A 24,483-nucleotide genomic window follows, 5' to 3' on the forward strand; every position below is an offset into this window, starting at 1 on the left:
AAAAAAAGACACGCATTAACCCTAACCTTCCCAAGTCCTCCAAAATCCTCCAAAATCCTCTCTGCAAAATGGAGGAATTTGCAGGATTGAGGCTATATGGCATAAATGTGTGGCTGATTTTGGAGGATGCACTGTGTCAAGGTCTTTTGCCGGGCCTTGTGTTGTTCAAATGCTCAGCCATGCATAAATTTAGGCCTAGATTATACTTGAAATCCTCTGCACTTCTCCAGGATGTCACTGCCTCTGTCTCCACATATTGACAGTGATTGCTGGAGATTTTGGAGGATTGAGGCAGTGGTCACCCCTCCAAGGACCACATATAAGAAATAACGGAGGATTTTGCAGGATTGAGGCTGTATGCAATTTTACATGGAGGCAGTTGGAGGATTTTGCATGAGGTTGCACCCTAGCAAAAATGCAGGAGTTTGGATTAACCCTAACTCCCTAGCGTCTTTTACTAGGAACTGGACCAAGTCCATCAAAATCCATCAATCACTGTGCGTCCAATACAAAACTGTACATGTACATGACATAATGGAATCCACCACTGACGCACTGGTTGACATTCATGGACTTTCTACAGTATGGCTTTTATCACAATAGCAGTACAGGAAGCTAGGCAAAATCAATTGGATACCCCTAGCAATGCTTCAGGTCATTAGGCCTAAGTCCATCATACTCCATCAATATTTAGTCACGCCAGGCCTTCTGGACCAAGTCCCCCACAATCCACCAAAATGGGGGGCTGGATTTTGATGGAGTAGGGGTGGTTAGGGTTAATAAAACCTGAGAGAATTAAGTAAGGACTGACAATTTGAGCATCCATGGTTCAATGTCTTGGCCCTTACCAGACTACCTGGCATCTAAAGCACTTTTTGTCACTCCTCTTCCACTCCACATCTTTTATATTATAGGACCTTCTAATTGCTCACTCCCATTGTTGTTTTTTCTTTCTGTCTGCAGTTCATTTTCCGAACCAGTGCAAGCACTGTGTGCATCACCCGTGTGTACAAATTTGTAAGCAGAAGTGCACAACCCATCTCCCTTCAAGAATGTTCCAAGAAAGAATGGCGCGACAACAAAAGACTGAACAAGAAAGTTATGGAGCTGTAACCTTATACTGCTGGAAATGGTCTAGTAAATTACTTGTATGTAATTACTGGGCTGGGTTCTTAGTCAGAAAAAAACCCACAGAATACCCTTGATATATACGCTGATTTTTTTGGAGGTACATTTTTGGAGTGCTACCCTCAATACAATGATTTTGGTGAGTGTTCAAAGAACATCGTTTTCAAAATGCTGCCTTGAATGAAATTGACGTTGATTTGTGATTATTATATTATTTCAGTCATAACAATTCTGCTTGGTGGCTCTTTTTAAGAATAAAAGTAAGAATCATGTGGCTCTAAAAATCTGTCATAAAAAATGACACTCAGAAGAGCTTTTTGTCCATGTAAGACACACACAATGTAAGACACACGCAATCTAAGACACACACAGTGCACCCTTTAGCACTTGTATTACATTGTATTACATTGTGTTTACTCCTCCATAAATTCATGAAACCATAGAGTGCTGGGGCGGGATGGTTTAGGGCAATATAAGGGCTAATTGGCATTGTATAAAAGTGAACAGTGCTTAAAACTGTACAGAACTTCATTTGGGCCAGTTTCTACCCCGGGCCCCCCCCCCCCCCCCCCAAAAAAAAACATAAGTAAATGGAGGAGATGGATGATCCAGTATTGAGTGTATATTATAATGCAGTTTGTGAACGATAATAATATTGGCAAAGCTGCCAATTAAGTTCTGTGCTTGATAAACACACGCCCACTTTATAAGCTGGGATAGTGTGCATGTGAATATGAGTGATTCACTATACAGTGCGCCACCAAGTGTTTCCCTCAAAAGTGCCACGTGTCATGGTCGATATCCTGTAGTTATTCATCTGTACTTATTCATCTGTACTGTTGTAAAGCACTACTGAAACACAAAATGCTATGAGCCCTTGTAGAAACACTTTTCTGTTAATATTCACACACAAAAACACTCTTAAATCACATGCGACAAAAGGTACAGAGTACTTTGAAAAAGAAACTTAGTTTGGCGCACAGATGTGGACTTTTCTGTGTTGACTTGTGTGGGCACTGTATTGTGAATTTGTCCTATTTGAGATATCGCGTAGTACTTATAAATATATAAAACTTAGCCGAAGTAGGTCTAGATGGTAGAAAACTGCTTACCATAGAACCTAGTATAAAATGTATTGTAGTCAATCAGTGGAGAAATTGAGATGTTACTTCCATGGCAAGTGGACTTTTTGAGACTTTTTTATAGCATTACTTGGCTGAACTATAATCTTTAATAACTGTAGTAAGAGTGTTGCATATGGCACTGTAGCTTTTCACGTAAAATTGTGATTCCTATTTTTTTGTCACTTGTTTTATCCACAAGTTATCAGTGCCTTCCACAAGTGCGTAAACAATTTTTGCAATGCAATTTTATTTTTACCGAAATTAAACATTAAAAAAAATACAGTACAAAATGGCAAGATGCAGGTGAATTTTTAATTAAGCCGTCCCGATCAAATTTGTACCATTTTGTGGATGCAACTGTTGTGTTTTATAAGAGCTGCATTTGTTAAATAGTTTGATGCAAGTACTGACGTTTAGTCTCTTTATCTAAACATGACTCGGGTTCTTTTTGTATTATGCTTCACAATTTGAAGCAGGATATTTTTTATCTTTTTGGCATAGTCAATCCAAAATAGCTGCAGAATTTAAATCAAAATAAAAGGTGGTGATTTCTGTGGAAGATTTTTTTCACGGCAATTTAAAGGCACTTTTCACTTTGCACATTTTCGCGATGAATTGGCAGTCGTGTTCAATCCAGTATGTAATTGCAGGGTTCCTGGCACTTTATGAAAACAAAAAATTCCCCGAGTTTTCCTTGAACTTTCCAAGAGAAATTAACAAGAATATCCGAGAGAAATAGTTCCACTTAACAAGATTTCTGGGAAGTCAAGAGGTGGTTGTAGCAAAACATATTCATACTTCATAAACACTAAAAAGCCACCCTGGCCAATCAAGGGACACAATTAACTTGGACACATGGCACAAGACACACACGCCAACTTTCCCTTCTGGGTCACTGTCAAATTCCCCGAGTTTTCCCTGATATTTGGTGTGGAAAAATAGAAAGTCGTGAAGTGTGATGTCATTTGAAGCCAGAAGTTACTGGGGTTAACCGGTTTAAACACCAATAACAACTGGACTAAACATATGTGGTTGCAAAAGACCTTGATGAAAAACTGTCAGATTTACAACCATAATGTCCATGCACACATATCTGTCATGAAAACAGAACAGGAATGTTTTTATGGGGTCCACTTGCTGTATCTATATCAGCCATCTTGGGTGAATATGCCAGTAGTTGTGCCACCATGCATTGCGGGGTAGATTTGGCCAGAACAATTTGCATAATGTCTGTTGTGGTATACTTTTCTATTGTATCTATTTTTGGTGGCCATAATCACTGATACCAGCATGGCGAGGTACATCTTTCGTATCACACCTGACCTGAAGAGACAGGACTGCCTGATAGCGGCATTATTTTATCCATTTTTATGCAAATGTATTGAAGTTAAGTGATAATATAGGAATTGACAGTTAATAGTAAATTTACAAATTGGAAATATCTAAATTAGCATCACTGTTATAATGATGACTTTTAGTTTTGAAGTACTCCTATGCACAAGGTATTGTATAAATTATACTCAGTACTGAAGAACAAAAAAAATTGTTTTAATATTAGTAACTTGAGGAGTAATAGCACGAACAAATGTGAAAAAAAGGCAAAATTAAAAGATAAAAATTTACACAGGCAGTAATTTGAGCAACGCTAATAGAGTAATGAAACTATACAACTGATGTCTTGTAATATGTATTAAAAAATGATGTAAAAATTACCCCAATTTTTGAAAATGGCATCATGTAATAGGCAATGTGCTGTATTGGCTCGAGGCAAGAAAAGTAGATGTTGCTATATGGATTACTCATGCCCGTACTTTTGGCATTCTGAAAAAAAAAAAAAATTCTTTTAACTGTGCATGAGGTACACAAACCTGTAGCCTATGGGCTCTGTGCACAAGTACCCCCTCAACGGTAAGAAAGGGAGAGTTGGGGGAGACCACTGGAGCTAGGTATGTATTGCCAAAGACATATGACGCTCACGTGAGGACGCTATGGTTTTGTACACAACATTAGTTGTGATTACTTTGAGCTACACGCGCGCGAACCAATACATGCGCAAACCTGTGTGCGCATGCGATATGTCCCATCAAGGGGCTCTTGAGAGTGGTGAAAGAGCGCCCTCTCTTGTTCACGCACGGAGCCCATAGAGGAGGTGAATGTGTATGTGGCAGCAGCAGTGCCCAAGTTTCCTCCACATTTCAGTTCTCTCTCTTTCTCTGTCATTTCAACCCTTTGTTTAATAATTGGTGTCATTTGTTTAATGTGTTTCCAGGTATTTGAAGTGTTATCACAAGTGCCAAAAATTACCCTACCGGTATTTTCCACACTTGCAAGAATATCTTGAAAAAGGACAATCACCTTTATCTCCTCTTTTATATTTGAGATTTGTGTACAGTTTTATTTACTGATCACTCAACAAATATTTGGGTGATGAGTTTAGTTTTGCTTAAGCCAGTCACTGTACTTAAGATTTTTGTTTTTATGCTGTGGAAATGCAGTTAACCCCTTCCTGCTGGCTATAGCGGACTGGTATGCTGTGGTACGTCGTCTGTGGGTAGCTGCTCAGAAGCTGCTACTGTGCAATCCCGCTTCTGCCACTACTGCACAGAGGCTACTGTGCAGTATGCATACAAGCCTGTGCAGCGAAGTGTAAAAACCCAGGGTTAATTAAAGATCGTCCACGCTAAGGTCATTTCTGGATAGTACTGGTTGTGCTCATTTGCTTTGCAGGAAAAGGGTGTATCTCAGAGAAAGGGTAAATTCAGATAGAAATGATCTCAACTTCTGCCCAGTTAAAAAAAAATTGCCTAATAACTGCCTTTTCCCTGGGCAAACCTAGATATATCCCTTAAACCTGTGAAGCAACTGGGAGCATACATATAAATTGCATTAACGGCTTTATGGAATTGACTTACCGCCGTTTGCGAGTTAGCCACGCCCCTTAGGCTTAGACAACCCTATGGAGTTTTTATACACTAAGTTTTGTTTGTCTCAGATTATGCGCGTTCCACGTCCATTTGTATATCATGTAATTGGACAATATTTCACAAGCTGCGTTGACGCGATTCTAACGCGATTCTACCGCGATAGGTCAATTCCTTTTAATAAGCCTTCTGCCCAGCATTGGACAATTATTAGAGTTTCCAGGTAGCTATCTTTAGGATAGGCTTCTATGGAATCCAATGTGGAATAACATAAAAAAATTAAAAAAAATTGGCAAACCTACAAGTATTTAACAGACCAAAAGAAAGTGTAAAATCTAAGTATTGATAATTATCTTGCCAATTATTTGCTTAATTTTTCTTTGTGATTTGTGTAAAATTGATTTAAATGTTAGCTAATGCAATATTTATTTTGTTGACTTTGAATTTGCATGTGATTCAATTTTTTTTGTTTAATAATGTTTAACATTATTGTAGACAGCTTCGTGGTTTATTTCAAGATTTGTGTACATTTAGTTTTCTGATGATTTTTGTTTTCGAGCAACTTAATTCCAGAATCACTGCTGAATAACCATAGAATTACAGAAAACATGAAATGGAAAAACAAATTTAGATCTGGAACTTTAATGACAAGAAAAGTTTTGTGTTTGCCACAAAGGTTAGAACAGAAATCAGTTGAGATAAGTTGTAAGCTGTATAATGAAGAATGGATGCTACATGTATGTATGTCAATTGCTGAGATCTAATAAATGAAATTGCACACAGACACAGTACATGACCTGGTATACCATGAATGTAAGTAAAAGTCATTAATTTTTTATGTGTGTTTAGTTTTGCTATGAGGTTTCAGTGGAATGGCAGAATGCCGGGGGTTGTATTAGGAATAATAATATCTGCATCTATTAAGGTGTCAGATGACAAATGTTCAACCCAGAGACAAAACACATTGTTGATGTGCCCTCACATGGCGCACTTTGATTTTAAAGGCAGAGCAAAAAGTTTTACCTGAAATTTGTACAGTATGTGAAATTTCATCAGGCTCTAGACATTCACGTTCATAAATCTTGAGTTTACCCACCCGTTACAAAGTTAGCAGAGACATTTTTGGGCATGATTTCCCGAATTTATTTTGAAGTGCACTGTGAACCCTTTAAAAATGCGCCCCAAAATAAGAAAATCATTTTCTGACAAATTTCTAGCTGAGTATGTGAGTAGAGATCTGGTTTAACAGGATTTTTCAATTTTAAAAAAATCTTAAATGTGAACTTGAGATTTTGCGAGATTTGTGTGCGCAACATTAGGGAACACAGCCGATGGATTTGTGCCAAATTTCTGGACGCTACCGTATCTGAATTTTGGACTCGATTTCATGACACTGAAATTGTTCACAAAAAGCTAGCATTATTACATGTATTAAGGTAAAAGGACCAAATTTGGCAACACTGCATGGGGATAGGGGGGGGGGGGGGGGGACATTGAAGTGTGTCACATTAGGGAACACCAATATAACCTCTTGTAATTCCATGCTGCAACTAACTGAGGCCAAGTAACAACAAATACCAGTTGATCGTCCCCGCCCGCTTCCTTTTTTTGAGGCTGCATCATTTTTGTTGGTAATTTTTTTTTTTAATCAACTAATCAACTAGTAGACAACTAGTGCCCACATGGGCGTCGCCGGGATTTTTTCCGGGGGGGGGGCAATTTGTTAACTTTTTCATTATATTCTCAATTTATCATTTTTCCGAGCGTGAGCAGGGGAGCATTTGCCCTACCCCCCCCCCCCCCATCGAATTAACAGCAATTAATATGGCTTCACACCCCTCTTTCCTTTTTTTTTTTTTCTTTTTTGTTTTGTTTTCTGGGGGGGGGGGCAAGTGCCCCCCTTGCCCCCCCCCCCCTCGCGACGCCCATGAGTGCCCAGAAAGTGTCATCAAATGAAAAAGGACCTGCTTTTTTGGCTATTTTAGCTTATTTTTCAATAAAAAAATTTATAAAAAGGCCCTTGTCCTCTTTTTTGACAAAAAAAACCGGAATAGGCCAAAAAAAAAAAGTCTCCAGTTTCTGGTATGGAGCTTGCCCAAAAAGTGGTGCGGCGATGCGGCTTTTTTTTTTTTTTTTTAACCTGATTTTTTTGCTTCAAATGTCGGCTGATGACTGCAAATGGTGCCCGACTAAACTTAGTGCAAATATATGGGAGTCCAGAGAGGCCACATAAAGCTTATTCTCGACCATAACCCAATCTAAAAACACGTTAAAATTGTGCAGCAGCAGGATTCCAGTCAAACCAGTGAGATTGGCGGTTTTGAGACATCATCTTTCATCGAAAAAAAAACTTTTTTCATTTTGCCGACGCGCATGGCTACGGCGACGCGCGCGCATACCAGAAACTGGAGACTTTTTTTTTGTGGCCATATCCACTGGTGTATTTACTTGACCTATTTACAATTTATTACACAGAGAACTGTAAAACTTTCCAGAGATGCTTGTGGATTTTTTAATCCAGATGTCCCCCCCCCCAAAAAAAAACTGCTAGAAGAAATCCCAGCCCAGTTGTTTATCCTACTTTGTATTAATTAGTCAAGTTGGTCATATAGCCTAACATAGCCCGACTGCGTCTGGCCGTACAGTACTATCGCAAGCTCTGTAGTACGGCCAGACGCCCGATGCTTCCACAGAGACTGAATTTTTTTGGCCGCCGATGTAGCGATTTTGCTACATCTTTCGATCGCGATTATCTTTTCATCCAGGACACAAATTTCCAAAGTTAAGGTTCGTAGGCGTAGAGCAACTCATACCTTTTCGAAAAAACGTTCTTTGGTCTCAATATTTTCATCCATCTGGCCACAAGACGAATTTCAGTCATCAGATTCCACAAATATCGTCCCCCATGCGATCCCCCATGCGATTTCAAAATGGCGGCCGCGCTGTAATGTATGCATTATGCGAGCGCGCTTGGGCAAGATAATGAATATGCATCATAGTTTATGACGTTTGCCAGACACTCAGCGCGGCTGGCCATACAAACACGAGGTCATGAACTAAATAATGCATATTCATTATCTTGCCCAAGCGCGCTCGCATAATGCATACATTACAGCGCGGCCGCCATTTTGAAATCGCATGGGGGATCGCATGGGGGACGATATTTGTGGAATCTGATGACTGAAATCCGTCTTGTGGCCAGATGGATGAAAATATTGAGACCAAAGAACGTTTTTTCGAAAAGGTATGAGTTGCTCTACGACTACGAACCTTAACTTTGGAAATTTGTGTCCTGGATGAAAAGATAATCGCGATCGAAAGATGTAGCAAAATCGCTACATCGGCGGCCAAAAAAATTCAGTCTCTGTGGAAGCATCGGGCGTCTGGCCGTACTACAGAGCTTGCGATAGTACTGTACGGCCAGACGCAGTCGGGCTAAGCCTAACACTACAGTAACACAAAGTGACTTCCTGGCTGGTTTCATTGCAAAACATAAAAGTGTATTTTCGTTTTCTTATTTAGAAAGAGGTCCTAGTAGTAATAACTACACTTTTACCCGAGAAAGTTGAGCGAAATAAGCTCCGGCACGCCTCAGGCACGCCCCCACCACGCCCCCTCCCCGCCCCCTCCCTCCAATAAACCTGCTGAGTAGTGAGTAACAAACAAAACACAAGAGGTGGCCCCGCCCCGCAGACCACTACATAAACCAAAGTCTTTGGACTAAAAAAAACACTGTGGAATGGGAAAAGCTCAATATCCTACCTGTATAAGGTTTCTAAATAGCACGGCTCAATTTGTAGACCGCCCTAGCCTTTCTGAGAACATTTCAGGGCTTGATTTATCTGCAGGTTTTCCTTCCCCAACCGGTTTGTTTACAATTTTCTCCTTGCGTTATCACAGAAAATTTACGCGCGGCGTGGTTTAGACCTGTCCCTCAATTTTCAATTGACTTTTCTTGGGGCGGAAACCAGTCTAATCCCAGCAAGCGCAAGCAAGGGGGTGGGGCTAGCGTACGTTGGGGAGGTCCACAGCATCTAAGGGCGAAAGCTGAATTACATCGGAAGGGGAAACGTGAAATACATATACAAATTGTGCATTTTTCTTTACTTTGTGCTTAATACACTAAGTTTAGATACGAAATAAAGTGATATCGATAAAAATTAATAATCAACTTCCATAGACTAGTTCCCAGTCCCTCCATCAGGTCACCGTGCCCATGAAGAGGTCAACTGATATCTTGAGAGAGGGACAACATCAACATGTATCGATACAGTTGGAAATAAGTGATTTCTCCCTAAATTGTCCAGCCAAACTTTCGCAGGTAGGTTCATTGGTATATTTAATGCGTTTAGAAGCTTGCATGTGGATATTTGTTTTGAGAGAAGGAGCAAATCGATCATATTTTGTAAGTGGAAAAAGGCACTTTTTTGCTCTGCATGAAATACGTTTGCTGCTTCATGCCATGATGGCGCCGCCACTTGGTTGTGTACAAAGTCTATCCTATGGAGAGTTCGGCGATCGTGTAGTGGTAGGGTCCAGTTCCTAGTATAAGGGAACAAAATCCACTTTAGAATTATTAGACCGACTAAACTAGTTGGCGACATTCTCAATAAACAGGTATGTCATAGATAGAGAGCAGGGTTTTGATTTTTTTTAGGGAAATTTTGGATGTACGGCGTGGGCACCCACGGCGCGCTGAATCGCATGGCACAAACCGCGCAGGAAAATCGTGATTTCTACCTCAAGAAACTGTTCAAAATTGCAAAATGGGCATCATTAGAATTGAGAAAAGTCTGCTTTTGAGTGTAAAGGTGATTTTTGAGCAATAAAAAACATTTTTTGACTCTAATTTGATCAAAAGAAAACAGGGGCCCTTCACTACACGATTGCCGAGAGTTCAGTGCACTTTCAAAGTATTTTCTAACGGAATCGGAAGAAAGAATGTTACAAACTGACACTGCTTTTTTTTCTTCATATATCATCTTAACAAGCTGATTTACCCGATCATAGATCGGGTAGGGCGTAGTGTTGGGGATGAAAATGTGGGGAGTTAAATGTAAATGGGGGATATAGTTGGGGAGACATGCAGTTATAGAAAAGCAATTTCTGTGGTGTGATCTGCGAGGCAATTTCTGACCACTAAAACCAATTTGAGCAAAAGATCATCTTTTAAAGTTTTGAGTTTTGAGTAATTGAATCAGCTACATGTATTCTGAGCAATAGAATCATTATTGTAGGCTACAATATTTTTATTCGGGGAAGAAAAAGTGTGGGGGGGGGGACCAAACAATGTCCCCCGCCTCAAAATGGGGGGGGGGGGGGTCCCCCTGTCCCCCGTCGATTTACGCACCGTGTACCGTGGCAACTGTCTGTAAATGTTGCCGTTGGTCTGTTAAATTGGCTTTTTGTGAGGCAGTCGCATTTGGAAAACGTAGTGAAAAGGTTACTGTAGTACACAGGCGAAGGCTGATTGTACAGTTTTGACAATAAAGAAATTCGATTAAACTTTTAGTCAAGCTGGTTCAACCATAAGAGCAAGTTTTACTCGGCCTCCTAGAAATGTTTGCTCCTGAAAGGATCCGAGACCGCAGCTTCACGTTCGTGGAAAAATGTGGGTGTCTTCCCGGCCGGGTCGGACACTTTTTCGTCGATTTTTTTGTGACTGCGTTTATAGATCGCGATATTTGAAGCAATGCATCGATCCTTCGTTGACCCCAAACAGGCCCCCGAAATTACAACGCGACACTGAATTATACGTGGCGGGCAGCGAACTCACAACGCTCAGCCTTGGTGGTGGAAGCATGGAGCTGTAAACACATTATGGAAGCAACAACACTCTATCGTGCGATGTCACATGCTTGTGCAATAGCGAGCACCGTAGACCCAACCTCGTTTCCAGGGTGTGGAGCAGGCTGCAGTATGCGTTGCCATCGACGGTTTTACGCATAGCCCGGAAGTACTACGCAGTGTAGACTTTCGATTGGTCAGACCACGGCAAGGCATACTAATGTGTAGTCCTTCTGGGTATTCGTTGCACTCGGCGCAGGGGCAGCAAGCAAAGCACAGGAAAGAATAGGGACACTTGGTGGCCACGCACCATGGAGAAAAAATATTTTGCCAAGGTCACCCCATACTACCGTTTGGTGAACGCTTTTGCTGAACGGCCGAGTAGAACACGTAAATGAAACCCCTACGTCGAAGCCGTTGACCTCGCACAGTCTAGACTCGCAGAAAAGCCAGCACAGGGGGCGGCCAGGCAGTCAACGTGAAAGTGCATACGACGGCAAATTCCTGCGCAAAATGCAGTCACGAAAAATCGACGAAACGGATCGCCGGTCCGTACCGGAAAATTAGGACGACACGAAGTGTCCGACCTGGCGGAAGACACCCTCCGCATTTTCCCACGGACGTGGAGCGATTTTGGCGCCGTGGGAGCCCGCGGTCTCGGATCCTTTCAGGAGCAAACATCGTCTCGGAGGCGAGTAAACTTCTCTCTTATATATATATAGATGAAGGTCAGTCATTGCAAAAATGATGATAAGACATGAATCTGGGACTGAAAAACATTTCCAATTTTGTTACGAAAGTTTGCTTGACTCTCCATAGACTTTGTACACAAACTGCCAAAGTAGCATCAGGTTGCAACCTTCTTTCTAACCTCTGATAATGTCTAGACATGTCGATATATGCAAGTTGCGTGCCAGCCGATCGGAGTCGACTTTACTAAATCGTGACTTCATTTCATTCCTAAATCAGAACTAAATGGTTTGATTGGTCAAATCGAATGCAGTGTTTTGTAACAACAGCCCGGCGCGATATCGCGTAACATGATACAGAGCGTGTGACACCTTTTTTTATCCATTGTATATGACGTTCCACGGGTGAATGACCGAAGACTCGCTGATTGGTCAAATCTAGGAGGTCAAGAGGCGGGGTCTTGCCTTATTAATCAGCGAATCTCTTCACGCATAATGGACTAGTCCTATGACCGATCCTGTGCAAATGTAAACTTGACACTTCGTTGATGCTAAATAAAATAACACGAATTCCTTCCTAGAACAATGACAGGTTTGGGAGTCAGGTTGACGTGGCGGTAGCAGCACAACTACAAGTCACCAGGTCACAAAGGAAAAGCGAAATGAGGATGAACGAGTTGTCTGACTTCTCTTTCATTTTAATAGCAACTGTCTGCCTTGCAGTATGCCAATGACATCCGGCATTACTGGCATGGATAGCATCAGACAGGGCTCTGGAGTGCTCTGAAACGTGCAAAACTAAATCAGCCACACTTTACTCACAGCTTAGCCAGCAAATTTCTCCAAAAAATCCACTGGGACAAAGAAAATGTCCTCAGTATTTCACCAACCAAGTTTGCAGACTCAATTCAATTTTTAAAGGAGACTTTTCTTAGATATTTTGCACATGAGAGGGAAGTCAAGTGATTTCAAAATGGGGCTAAATACTAGACTGGTACATGTCCAACCATGGTCCAACTATTTGAAAAGACTGACCTCTTCATTCAGTGTCAATAGTCTGGTGGCTTGACTATGGAGAAATGTGTTGTAAATTGAGACTAATTCCCGCTTCATGCCACATGTTTTTTAAAATTCTTTTTGCATGGTTGATTGATGCAGTACTGAAGCTGTGTTGGACTGGTTGTTTTAGGTGCCAGTCTAATCTCTTGTTTTGCATGTTTTCAATACCTTAAGTTTTGGGACTCTCATACACAGTATTGAGAGTCCCAAATTTTCAGACTAGGATAGCATATTAAAGCTACAAAACAGTACTCAAAATTTACCTTGTTTGAAGATGACCAGTAATACCCTGTATATGTATTGCCTGTTTTCTATTAAACTTTCCGATGTAATTTCTTTTTACTTCTGAACCAGGACAGTCGTAGTTTTGGGGAGACACTTGCAAGTTTGGCAGCATGGGAAACACCAGCGGAAAGAGAGAAGGGAAGGATTCCGGGGGACCCATGTCACCGACGAAGGAAAACCCAAACGCGTTTGACTTCCATGGCAAGGGTGGAATACTCCAGCAGGCATCTATGGATGATAGCCTGGACCTTCCCCCGGGAACCTTGAAGGTAGGTGCATGTCTGGACAGCATTTCCTGCTGTTAACTCTAACCTTTGTCAACCCGCCAAAATCCTCCAAAAATCCTCCAAAATCGTCCAAGATCCTCCAAGATCCTCCAAGCTCCTCCAAGCTCCTCCAAGCTCCTCCAAGCTTCTCCAAGCTCCTCCAAGCCTCTCCAAGCTCCTCCAAGCTTCTCTAAGCTCCTCCAAGCTCCTCCAAGCTCCTCCAAGCTCCTCCAAGCTCCTTCAAGATCCTCCAAGATCCTCTAAGCTCCTCCAAGCTCCTCTAAGATCCTCCAAGCTCCTTCAAGCTCCTCAAAGCTCCTCCAAGCTCCTCCAAGCTCCTTCAAGATCCTCCAAGATCCGCCACGATCTTCCAAGAGTTTTGGAGGATTTGGGAGGATTGAGGCTGAATGGCAAAAAAAACGTCGGTTGATTTTGGAGGATGCATTGCGTCAAGTTAGTAGGTTGTACCCTACACTGTTTATGTTCAGCCATGCATAATTGAGCCATGCATTATGCTCGATATCATCCGCACAGCTTCTGAATGTCATCAACACTGCCTTTAGAAACCCATTAACAGTGATTGTTCGAGGATTTTGAAGGATTGAGGCAATGGTCACCCCTCCACTGAACCAATTCAAGAAACAACAAATGAATTTGGAGGATTGAGGCCAAATCCAATTTTTACGTTGGGGAATTGGAGGATTGTGCAGGATTGCGGATGTTTTTTTAGCGAAAAGGGCCTAGGGGATTAGGGTTAATAGATGTTGTTTTAACATTTGGTCTGGTAGGATTCAGAGACTTGTTCCATTTGAAAACAGGAGAGATCAAAAGGAATTCAGGAATTCAAACGCAACTGTCGTTTACTTCAGTGGAATGCCGCTATACCGAACACCGCTATACCGAACATTCGGCTATACCGAACATCATCCTTGGCTCCCGGTTTTAATGTACAAAACGTACCGAACATTGTTGCTGAAAAAAGTCAACAGATTAACAAAAAGTCTACCGGTTGTACATGCATTAAACACTATTTGGGCCACTTTTAATTCCCAACATCAAACGACCCATAGATACATCGACCCATAGATACATCGTGTTTGAATGTTGAAGAGTGATAGATGGCTATTATTTCCCCAAGGATTAGAAGGGAAAACCACTCGTGAGAAATGCCAGTTCACTATTGGTCAAAAGAGGGTATCGGCGGTTCAAAATCGCTATACTGAACGATCGATCGTTATTACGAACACTTTCTGTGGATCCAAGGATGTTCGTTATAGCAGCGCTCCACTGTACTGACAAAGACTTCTCATTTCTCCAATTCTAACTGGAATGTATATGCCTTAACCCTAACCGCCCTGAATCCTCCAAAATCCTTTTTGCAAATTGGAGGAATTTGCTGGATTGAGGTTACATGGCCAAAGTGCGTTGCTGATTTTGGAGTACACACTGTGTCAAGGTCTTGGGCCGGACCTTGTGTTGTTTATGCTCAGCCGTGCATAAATTTAGTCCTTGATTATACTTGACATCCTCCGCACTGCTCCAGGATGTCACTGCCTCAGCCTATTGACAGTCATAGCCGGAGGATTTTGCAGGATTCAGGCAGTGGCCACCCCTTCATGGACCATATTCAAGAAACAACAGAGGAATTTGCAGGATTGCGGCTATATGCTATTTTTCCATGAGGCCTATTGGAGGATTGAGGCTACATCCTAGCAAAAAGGCCTAGGGAGTTAGGGTTAATATAAAAACTGAATTTCACTCATCAATTCTTATGGCATTGGTGCTTAACCCTAACAGAACTCGACCCATCAAACCCCAACGGCATGTTTTGTTGGAATCTGTCAGAATGGGTACAGTACCCCTAAACTGACAGTCTTTTACATTGGGTTGGCACACCTCCAGAATCAAAAGTCAGAAATATGTGTGTGCAGATTCCCATATGGTGTTGGAATTTGCCAGGATGGGTATACAGTGTAGTTCCTGGTAAATCGTGCTAGGGAGTTAGGGTTAATTAACTTCAACCATAGCTGAAGCAAATGCATCTACTTTGAGCCATCAAGATTGAAATTTTTTTTAAGCTTCCATATTTGTGAATTCTGCTCGTAGCTGTTCACAGCTTATGTTTGGCCACAATATATTTGGCCAAAAGGCAAGACTAGTCATAAGGGCTGCTTTCTCTACAACACTGTAATTTTGTTTTACAAAAACAAGTGAGCAATACTCCCTAAAGCGTTGGCAATACCATATTATGTTATGCGCACAGGAAATGCTGAATCGACAGGGGGAGATACCAGATCAGAGGATGAGAGTGAAAATGATGGAGTCGCCGGGCATGGAGAGCAAGCACACGCCGGTCGTCTTCAAGTGGGAGGGAGGTGGTAAAAATGTCTTCATATCGGGCTCCTTCAATCATTGGGCGTCTAAAATACCGCTCAATAAAAGGTACGACCGGAGATTTCCAAAAATTGGTAGTTTGAAAGTTTCACAAATCTATTAAAACCTGGCCCCTATGTGACAGCACTCACAACTTCCATTTAATGGAACCCAGCAGCTGTGCAGATAGCACACTAACTTGCTGAAAATAATACAGGGTGAGTAAAAAAAAAAAAAAACCCAAATGTCGGGACCATTGTTTTAGTGAACTTCTGCATGTAGCACTTTCAAAATCTAGGATATGAAAGCCCGATTCATAAGCTTTCTTTTGGTACAAGAATCATTCAAATCACTTACGTACTTACACAACCAACATTTTAAAGTTCTGTCCACGGATCACAAAAAAAACAATTCACGCACATCCTTATGTGATTTGTTTTCGTTTTGCTGAAAGAACACTTAATTTTTTTGTGATCTGTGGACAGAACTTTAAAACAGTGGTTGTGTTTAAAACTCCGTAACTCCGTCTTGCGCCCGTCCCACTGCGCGTTCATGCGCCTTCGATGAGCGTTCAGTTATCCTAAATGACCCCTGACCCATATCATTATGCGCATGCACAGTTGAAATACCAAACTGTTTTCTTACTGTTTTCTTACTGTTTTCCTTACTGAGCTAAACATTCAGTGATTCCTAACAAACGTTCTACTCCTTTATTTACAGCCAAGGTGATTTTACCACCATTCTTGATCTACCAGAGGGTGAATACCAGTACAAGTACTTCGTCGACGGCCAGTGGCAACATAACCCTAAACAGGTCAGGCAATAGCTCCCTCGGTAGTTTTCCCAGGAACATATCTGAATCGGTCAAAATGTCACACTCTTTGCACTTTGCACTTTCAGGGGCCCCGAGCCCTATGTAAAGCAATAGTGGTGAACTCGGCTTTCATCAACCCTGCAATTTCCTCTATAAGGCCAAAAAAAAAAATTGGCGGTCTCTGGTCAGCGCGCGCGTCGATTTTAATCATCATTTTTAATCAGAGCATACTGACCGGAACGTCGAGTTTATACCTCTGGTTCTTTTCAGAACCATTCTCTTAGTTGAGAAATTATTCGCACATGGTGTTTCCGCAAACCTTTCATTATTTAGTATCTTCACCATGCAAAGCCTCAAATCTTACTGATTTTAATCATGCGCGTCAACCTTTTTTTTTCTCTTCAAATTGTCCACGGTAGCTACAACAGCGCCCTCTATTGCCGCACCTCCTCAGATTTTTGTACCAAGGAATGGGGAAATTGCACCAAAGCAAATGATGGAGGGCACAAAGGCAAATTATGGAGGACACCAATGTATATGAGAACACACAAAAAGCAAAAAATAGTACCCACCTTGTCTGTATCCAAGCTTGAAAAAAGAAAAGCAAAAAAAAAAAAAAACCTGAGTCGCCGCATCAATTCTGGAACTTTGGTCTGACCAGAGACCGACTATTTTTTTTTTGCCTAATAAACGCACGGGTAGTACGGGAACCAGGTACCCGATTGAAAAAACCCAAAAACCTTGGTACCCGTTAAGGAAACCCAACTCCACAATTAAAATCTGGGAAGTTGCTGTTCAGATTGTTCATCAAGGTCCGCACGATAGTATTACCACATCGGTGCGCAATACAGCAAGATACAATTATGTACAGTGAGCTTTATAGCTTTACAGTGTAAACTGCAACTCTCTCGCATATTATGTTTTCCCATGTAGCCTGATGTTCATTTTAAAATTCCCCATAAATGACATTCAAAATCTTTCTTTTTCATTGTCTCGAAGAAATCAATAAGACAATCTGCAAAGTTGGTTACAGGTACCAACGTGTTCTATGCGCAGAAGCGGCATATCACGCGTGTAGACAAACCTTGCCGTACATTTTGTACACAAGCTCAGATGAGTCGTGTCTCCCTGTGTAGTGGATCTGTGATTTGATTCAGTAATAGGACTTGAAACGAACTATCACACTCAACTAATGAGTCAAGAAGCCATTTCAACCGGAAATCATAGAAAACAGCTTTATTTGTACTGTTACAAGTCAACTATTGATTTCCTAATGTGACAGATTTCAATCCTCTCAAGACTATTTTTATTTTTTTATTTTTTTCGTCCAGCCTACCAAAAATAACGAATTTGGTGCCACCAACAATGTTCTCTCAGTGAACAAAACAGACTTTGAGGTCTTTGAAGCGCTAGCAATAGATTCGTCAACGAGTGGCACGAAGCACAGAAGTAAGTGCACAATTTGAATGTTACCTTTGAGTAAATGGTTTGGGTTCTCCACAACTACACTCGACCCAAAAAAATGCCCCTCCCCCTTCCAATACTTTTTTGTCTAACTCAAAAACTACTGAGTACCTCTCACTCAAATAATGACTAATCAGTACAGAAATTTGTTAGCAATCCGACTATTTATATGGCCAAAACAGTGATAATGTGTACGAATTTATGCAACTTATGACAAATGATACAGAAAACAGTTACACTTTTGTACACGTGCAAGTTGTGGTTCACGCTCACCTTGCACGTATACAACAGTGCACTTTTTTTCTGTTACCTTTTGTCATAAATTGCATAATTTTGTACACATTATCACAGTTTTGGGCCAAACTAAGAGTATGGCTGGATTGCTAAGGAATTTCTGTACTGATCAGTCGTAATTTGAGCAAGATGTGCCCAGTAGTGTTTGAGTTTGACAAAAAAGTGTATTAAGGGGGGACTTTCTTTTTTGGTTGAGTGAAGTATTGAGTGCGCTATGAACTGTCTTGCTGTGTTTTTGGTGCTTAAGAATTAACCTTGAATGCATTTTGACTTACCTTGTAGTTTCCCAACCAAACTCCCCCCTCTCAACTACACCCCCACCCCGCTCACCCCCAAGCATCTTTTAAATCTTCTTGCAATCAAGCTATCAGCATGGTTTACTTACTGATAACCTCAATGAAGTTGTTCAGAACCCTGCCCTTAATACCCGATACAATGAGCAGATAAACTTGTTTACAACTTATTCAGGATATTTAAAGGAAATGTACATTTGCTTTTGCTGCAGTTTTCAGATATGAATGGATTTGGAGGATTAGTATGTTATAGCAAATATTGTTAAGCTGACTTGTTTCACATTTTGGGCTTGTAGATGCTGGAAAAACCAAGAAAACCAATCATGTTATTGTAGTCTGGTTCCCTGATCCCACTTAAGATTAACAGAGCAATAATAAATAGAATTTGGGGAATTGTATAAGGTTAAAGAATCAGTCTAGCAGGCTTGTACCCTATGACATAGGTGTGTAATCAATTGCAAAGAAAATGCGGAATTATAACGAATAACTAAATATTAAAACTAAGAGCATGCAGTTTTTGACAAAAAGCCAGGTTTTTCCAACGCTGGTCGGCCGACCATTGTTGGAAAAATACAGCTTTTCTTGAAAATGTCAGCACACCAGGAGCCACGATTTTACAGGATGCTTTAGACTGTCATTCCTTAAGGTATCAGTAAGGCATTTCATGATAATTTGATCGTTTCGTTTTTTGATGTTTGCAAATGTTGTATCTTCCCTTTAAAGGTAATATACAAAATGTTCATTTACTGGAATTTTCAGAAATGAATAAATTTTTGGATTAGTATTTTATAGCAAATTCACACAGTCCTGTTCCATAGTTGTGGGGACATACACTCGTCTCTAGAGGTATTTGTGGGGACTGAAAACCCTGTGGGGACAGCAGAAAGTCCCCATAACTTGGTCCTAATTGGCCTCACAATATTAAACTTCCCCATAACGGGGTGTAGGCCAGGGCTGTTACACCGACCTGAGTAAAGTTTTGTGTTCATAAATGCTGGAAAAACCAAGTAAATAAATAAAAGCTGTTCTTGTAGTCTGGTTTCTGACCTTAATTCAGACTAAACAGCAATTTATAGGCGTCAGGGAATTGTCGGGTCAGGGAACTAGACTTGCTGGCTTGCACCCCTTCACGGATGTGTAACCAATTGCAAACAAAATGTTGACAAACTGAATTTGGTAAATTGGAGGCAGTATTTGAAAAAGGTGTTTTTTGCAATGATGGTCGGCTGACCATCGTTTAAAAAAAATCCACTTTTCTTGAAAATGACAGCATACAAGGGGTCGGAATTTCACAGAATGCTTGAAACTATTATTATACTTGCAGTCAAGTATTAGTAAGATATTTCGTAATAATTTGGGTTTTGGGTTTTTGTTGTTGATGTTTTCAAATGTTGCATATTATCTTTAATAAGATGACTTCAAAAGGGTTGACCACAACCTGGAAGTACCAAGCTGAGGTCTAGATTTTATATTTGTCCTTTGGTTTGGTTTTGCCCTAGACTTGTCAGGTTCGCCGCCGGGCAAGTACGCTCAGGAGATTCCGACCAGAGAGATGCAGACTAGCAGTGGGGGCCCGCCATTCTTACCACCTCACTTACTCAATGTCTTACTTAACAAAGATGTTGGTGCACAGGTAAGGACCACACCTCTGATAGTAGGCATTTGAGAATCAGATTGACCCTTCGCATCAGCAGTCTTGTATATTTGAAACAGTTAAAATTTTTGATTTTTAAACAAATTTTCAAATGACGCTAAGGAGCACCAGAATGGTGTTGATTTTATGCATGGTGTCCTTCAATGACAAAAATTCTTCAATTTTAATCCTTAACCCTCCTGCTATTTAAGCAGTCACAGACAGTCAAAATTCACTTCCACCTCCCCTGCTATACTTTTAACAAAGGCTAGTCACCGGCAGTCAGATCATATGCCAAGCAAGCACTCTGACTAGTCGAACTGGGTCAGCAGACAAAGCAGGCAAGTTGTGGTCACAGCTGTTTTGCCACTCACCCAGAGTCAAAGCATAGCTGTATCAAGTAACTTAATCAGTCCCAGCCAGTCAGTTGTGCTTTATGTGGACTGGGAATTCTTACGGGTAGAAAACAGTCACTTGTTTGATTTTGACTGCATTAGGACAACTTGACACAGAGTGTATGTTTGCATAGGAGGGTTAATGTCACAAAACTTTTATCTTAAGAGAAAGATTTGATAATTTTGATACGTATCGACTTTAAAGCAACCAATACATTTGATTTAAATAGAAATTGAAATGAAATGTGTAAAAAAATATAGCATTTGTGGCTTTTTACACATGAAGACAATGAATTGTGTTCTGTTTATATTTCAGTATGAGCCTACGCTGCTACCCGAACCGAACCATGTGATGTTGAATCATCTCTACGCATTGTCAATAAAGGTATAGATGCTGCCTTTGTTTCCTTTGTCACTGCCTAACTATGAAACTCTGAAAATATGATTTTGTTGGTTTAAAAGTCCCAAGACTTCTTCCATCAGCCACCGCACTTTGCCTGGGATTTCTCACGTTAAAAGTATTTCTGAGCTTTTGAAAAAAAAGTGGCTACATGTAACCAACAAGCTGGTTGAGTAATGAGACATTTGCATTAGTCGGAGGTTCGAGTCACTCTCGATTAGACTTGTAAAGTTGGTTTCTCAGATGGGCATCCCTTTTTTATTTCTATGGTTCTCATATTTTTTTTGCTTCTGAAGTAGGAAGTAGGGTCGGTCACTTGGCAAAAAGGAAAAATCTGAAGAAAATTCAGAACAAGTTTCATCCAAGTTCGTCTTAAGGTCACGTGATCCACAAGGTCAAATTCAAGGTCAAAGAAAAGGTCAAAGGGTTATACTTGAAAATATAAATAAAAATAGTGGTAGATTCCTTATGATGATACATTTCCAAAGCAACCAAGATCAAGAAAAAAAAAAAATTTGGTCGACAGGTTATGGAGATGTGGTCATGTGAAAATTGGCGGCCACGCCCATTTTGGCCAAAATCACAATGGCGGGCGGTAGCACAAAAACCATTGGTCCAATGGCGCTAAAACTTTAATTTTTTTCCAGACAAAATTTCCCCAGTCGTTAAATATGAATCAATTTGAGGGGGTTATTTGACCCAGAATGACCCCTATACTCAACTTTTTCATCGCAACTGGAGCCTCGATTTATTGTGAAACGAGGGACCAGAAATTTCCCATTTCATGAAATAAGAGACATTTCCTCTGCTGCACCCATCATGTATTGCTAGTAATTCCTTTCTTATTCTCCAAATGTTAAGTATCATTTTACATGTATGATTTCTTCGCAGGATGGTGTCATGGTACTCAGTGCTACGCATCGCTACAGAAAGAAATATGTCACCACACTGCTGTACAAGCCCATATAGGTTTGGCTACATATGTATATTATTTATCTAGAATTCAATAATGGTAGAGTATGGTCATAACAGTATTTGGCACTGGATACTTCCAAAACACGGTTCAGACTATTTCAAGCTTGGCCTGTTGGGGCGATTGAGTGAGTATGCTGGTCGTGAGACTGTCCACACATTCTTGTTCCGTAACTGGGACTACACACGTGTTGTCCCATGGTACTATGGGGACCGAAGACGCTGTGGGGACAGCAGAAAGTCCCCATAACTCGGTCCTAATTTCCCTAACAATAAAAAACGCCCCCATATTGCGGTGACGGCCTGCCTACGTACTGAGATTCTTGCATTTAACCTCTCAGGCTTTTAAGTTTCCCTACTTTTCCTACTTTTTCCTATTTTCTTTTTTACCTGCCTGTACTTTTCCTACATTATTTTATTGAAATTTGTTGTTTTGAATATCCAGTCTCCAAAATCGAAACCGAAGAGTGGAATTCAAACCAAATGTTAAAGAATGTTTGAAATCCCACCACTATTTCCCCCTCAGCAGTCAGAACAGTTGGAAGATATGTAACATAAATGTACAAATGTGTATGAAGTTTTGAACATAGACTCAGCAGCAGATAACTGAATAGAGACTTTGGGACTGATGAAAAAACTTCCCCAGTAATCACAGGCGTTAATTCAATAAAGATTAAGTGTTTTTGAGTAAAGTATGGAGTGCCGAAGTGAATACGTCACGCGCACAAAATGTGTGTAAAAGACATTAGCGCGTGATTCCGCCCACGAACCAACACGCGCGTGTACTCCATTTGTTTGCACTGCACTCTCTGGTTCTAAATGACGTCAGACTTCGGTACTCCATTGTAGTATAGACTATTATTTTAGTATTTTAGCATGTTATTGCTCTTCCATAGCCACACGCAAATAAGTAGTTAATAAAAAGTACAAAAAAAAGATCAGGTCTGATCATGATAACTGTAAATAGTTCAATCTGAAATGTGCTGATTTTTCATTACGTTTAATATTAGTGAACAAATTGTTGTTTTTTTAATTCATCGTCGCATGATTACGCACACAAGTTAATTTTAGCCTTTTATTGCCATTTCGCAGGATATCTTATCATTACTGACTAACCCACAGGAGTTTGTGGCGGTTGTGTGTTCTCTTATTTACCGATTTTCTATTGCATCATCAAATTGAGTACGCTCGTCCAATCTCAATCATACCTAAGCCGGTTTGACCTGTTTTTGACCTGTTTTTGACCTGTTTTTGACCTGTTTTTGACCTGTTTTTGACCTGTTTTTGACCTGTTTTTGACCTGTTTTTGACCTGTTTTTGACCTGTTTTTGACCTGTTTTTGACCTGTTTTTGACCTGTTTTTGACCTGTTTTTGACCTGTTTTTGACCATTCCCGTGGACTCCATGTAAACCACTGTATGCCAGATGCCCATGCAAAGATGCAACCGGTTTGTGCGTATTTGGATAAAACTAAGTCATGCCCTTGCACAATACTCATACAAATTTACCCGTGCGTATAGTGCGTCTTGCACAATGGAGCTCTCTAGAATTTGACAGAAACCAGACTTTTTTTTTTCTCAAAACTTTTTCTTATTTATGGTTTTTATCATCAGTAGTGGTTTTGACAGGAGCATGTGATTGTGCACACTCATAGGTTACCGTACAGTTTTAAAGGCATACAGCATGCAGTACTCTTGAACGAGAACATTGCGGAAATAATACTAGGACATGAGCATCTTTTTTTTAAATCCTTTTTTTTTTATTCCTGTGACTGCTTTAAATACCAAAATCTATGGAAGACACTTAAAGGGAATATACAACATTTGCAAAAATCGGAAAACAAAACTTTACGAAATACCTTACTGGGATGTTGGTAAATGACAGTCTAAAGCATCCTGTAAAATTATGGCACCTGGTGTGAAGTCATTTTCAAGAAAAGTGGTATTTTTGTATAAATTTCCAACGGTGGTCGGTCGACCACCGTTGGAAAAACCCAACTATTTTTCAACTACTGCTCCAAATTTACCATTTTTTTAAGTCCAAGTTTTGTTTGCTATTGGTTACATGTTCATAAACGGGTGCCGGCCAGCTAGACTGGTTCCCTTACCTTACAATTTTCCGGCATCTATACATTGATTTATTTCATCTTTAGTGGAGTCAGGGAAGCAGACTACTTGAAGATTTTTTGTTTTCATGGTTTTTCCAGTATTTTCTAACACAAAACTTCAAACATGTCGGTGTAACAATATTTGATCTATTATACTAACCCCTCAAATAGTTCATTTCTGAAAATTACAGCAAAAGCCAATGATGTACATTCCCTTTAACTTGAAGCTGATGTAGTAAAGCATTGGTCATCAGTGTCATTTATGTACATGACACCTTTATGCTCTGTCCATATATTCATCAGCAAAATGCCGTATCACTTGTTTTCGGAACCTTTTATGTTGTTAATCGACACCACAAATAGACACTAACAAAAACAAACTGTAATAATTTCACTTCATCTGTTTGAGGCACAAAAGCCCATTGTCAACCGCATTTTGTTTGCACCAAGTTCGCAATACGCAGTATAATAAAAGAATT

The 24,483-nt window shown here is 40.5% G+C and overlaps 2 protein-coding genes across 4 annotated transcripts in view; both read left to right on the forward strand.

The window, feature by feature from the left end:
- LOC119740556 (serine-aspartate repeat-containing protein I-like) overlaps window positions 1-4,029 on the forward strand; it is a 40,937-nt gene extending 36,908 nt beyond the window's left edge. The window contains 1 exon segment of the mRNA XM_038215901.1: window positions 964-4,029. The gene's annotated coding sequence lies outside the window, so the exon portion shown is untranslated.
- Window positions 4,030-9,319: 5,290 nt separating this feature from the next.
- On the forward strand, window positions 9,320-22,825 carry LOC119741544 (5'-AMP-activated protein kinase subunit beta-2-like). 3 transcript variants are annotated; one of them, XM_038217338.1, is made up of 8 exons: window positions 9,320-9,494; window positions 13,068-13,262; window positions 15,523-15,701; window positions 16,353-16,446; window positions 17,778-17,895; window positions 19,997-20,130; window positions 20,842-20,910; window positions 21,817-22,825. In XM_038217338.1, exons 2-8 carry the CDS (start codon window positions 13,104-13,106, stop codon window positions 21,892-21,894), a joined length of 831 nt encoding a protein of 276 aa, XP_038073266.1. In that variant the 5' UTR covers window positions 9,320-9,494; window positions 13,068-13,103; the 3' UTR covers window positions 21,895-22,825. The 3 variants fall into 3 exon arrangements, with proteins under 3 accessions (XP_038073266.1, XP_038073265.1, XP_038073267.1); XM_038217337.1 differs by having other exon boundaries at window positions 9,328-9,494; window positions 13,063-13,262; XM_038217339.1 differs by lacking the exon at window positions 9,320-9,494 and adding an exon at window positions 12,940-12,956 and having other exon boundaries at window positions 13,063-13,262.
- The last annotated feature ends 1,658 nt before the right edge of the window (window positions 22,826-24,483 follow it).

This window comes from Patiria miniata, unplaced genomic scaffold (genome assembly GCF_015706575.1).
Source record: "Patiria miniata isolate m_02_andy unplaced genomic scaffold, ASM1570657v1 HiC_scaffold_5, whole genome shotgun sequence".
NCBI classification, from domain to species: Eukaryota; Metazoa; Echinodermata; class Asteroidea; order Valvatida; family Asterinidae; genus Patiria; species Patiria miniata.

Coding starts and splice junctions, on each gene's coding strand:
- LOC119741544 (XM_038217338.1), top strand. CDS start 13,104: ATGGGAAACACCAGCGGAAAGAGAGAAGGGAAGGATTCCGGGGGACCC. Junction 13,263..15,522: donor TTCCCCCGGGAACCTTGAAG/GTAGGTGCATGT, acceptor TTATGCGCACAG/GAAATGCTGAATCGACAGGG. Junction 15,702..16,352: donor AAAATACCGCTCAATAAAAG/GTACGACCGGAG, acceptor CTTTATTTACAG/CCAAGGTGATTTTACCACCA.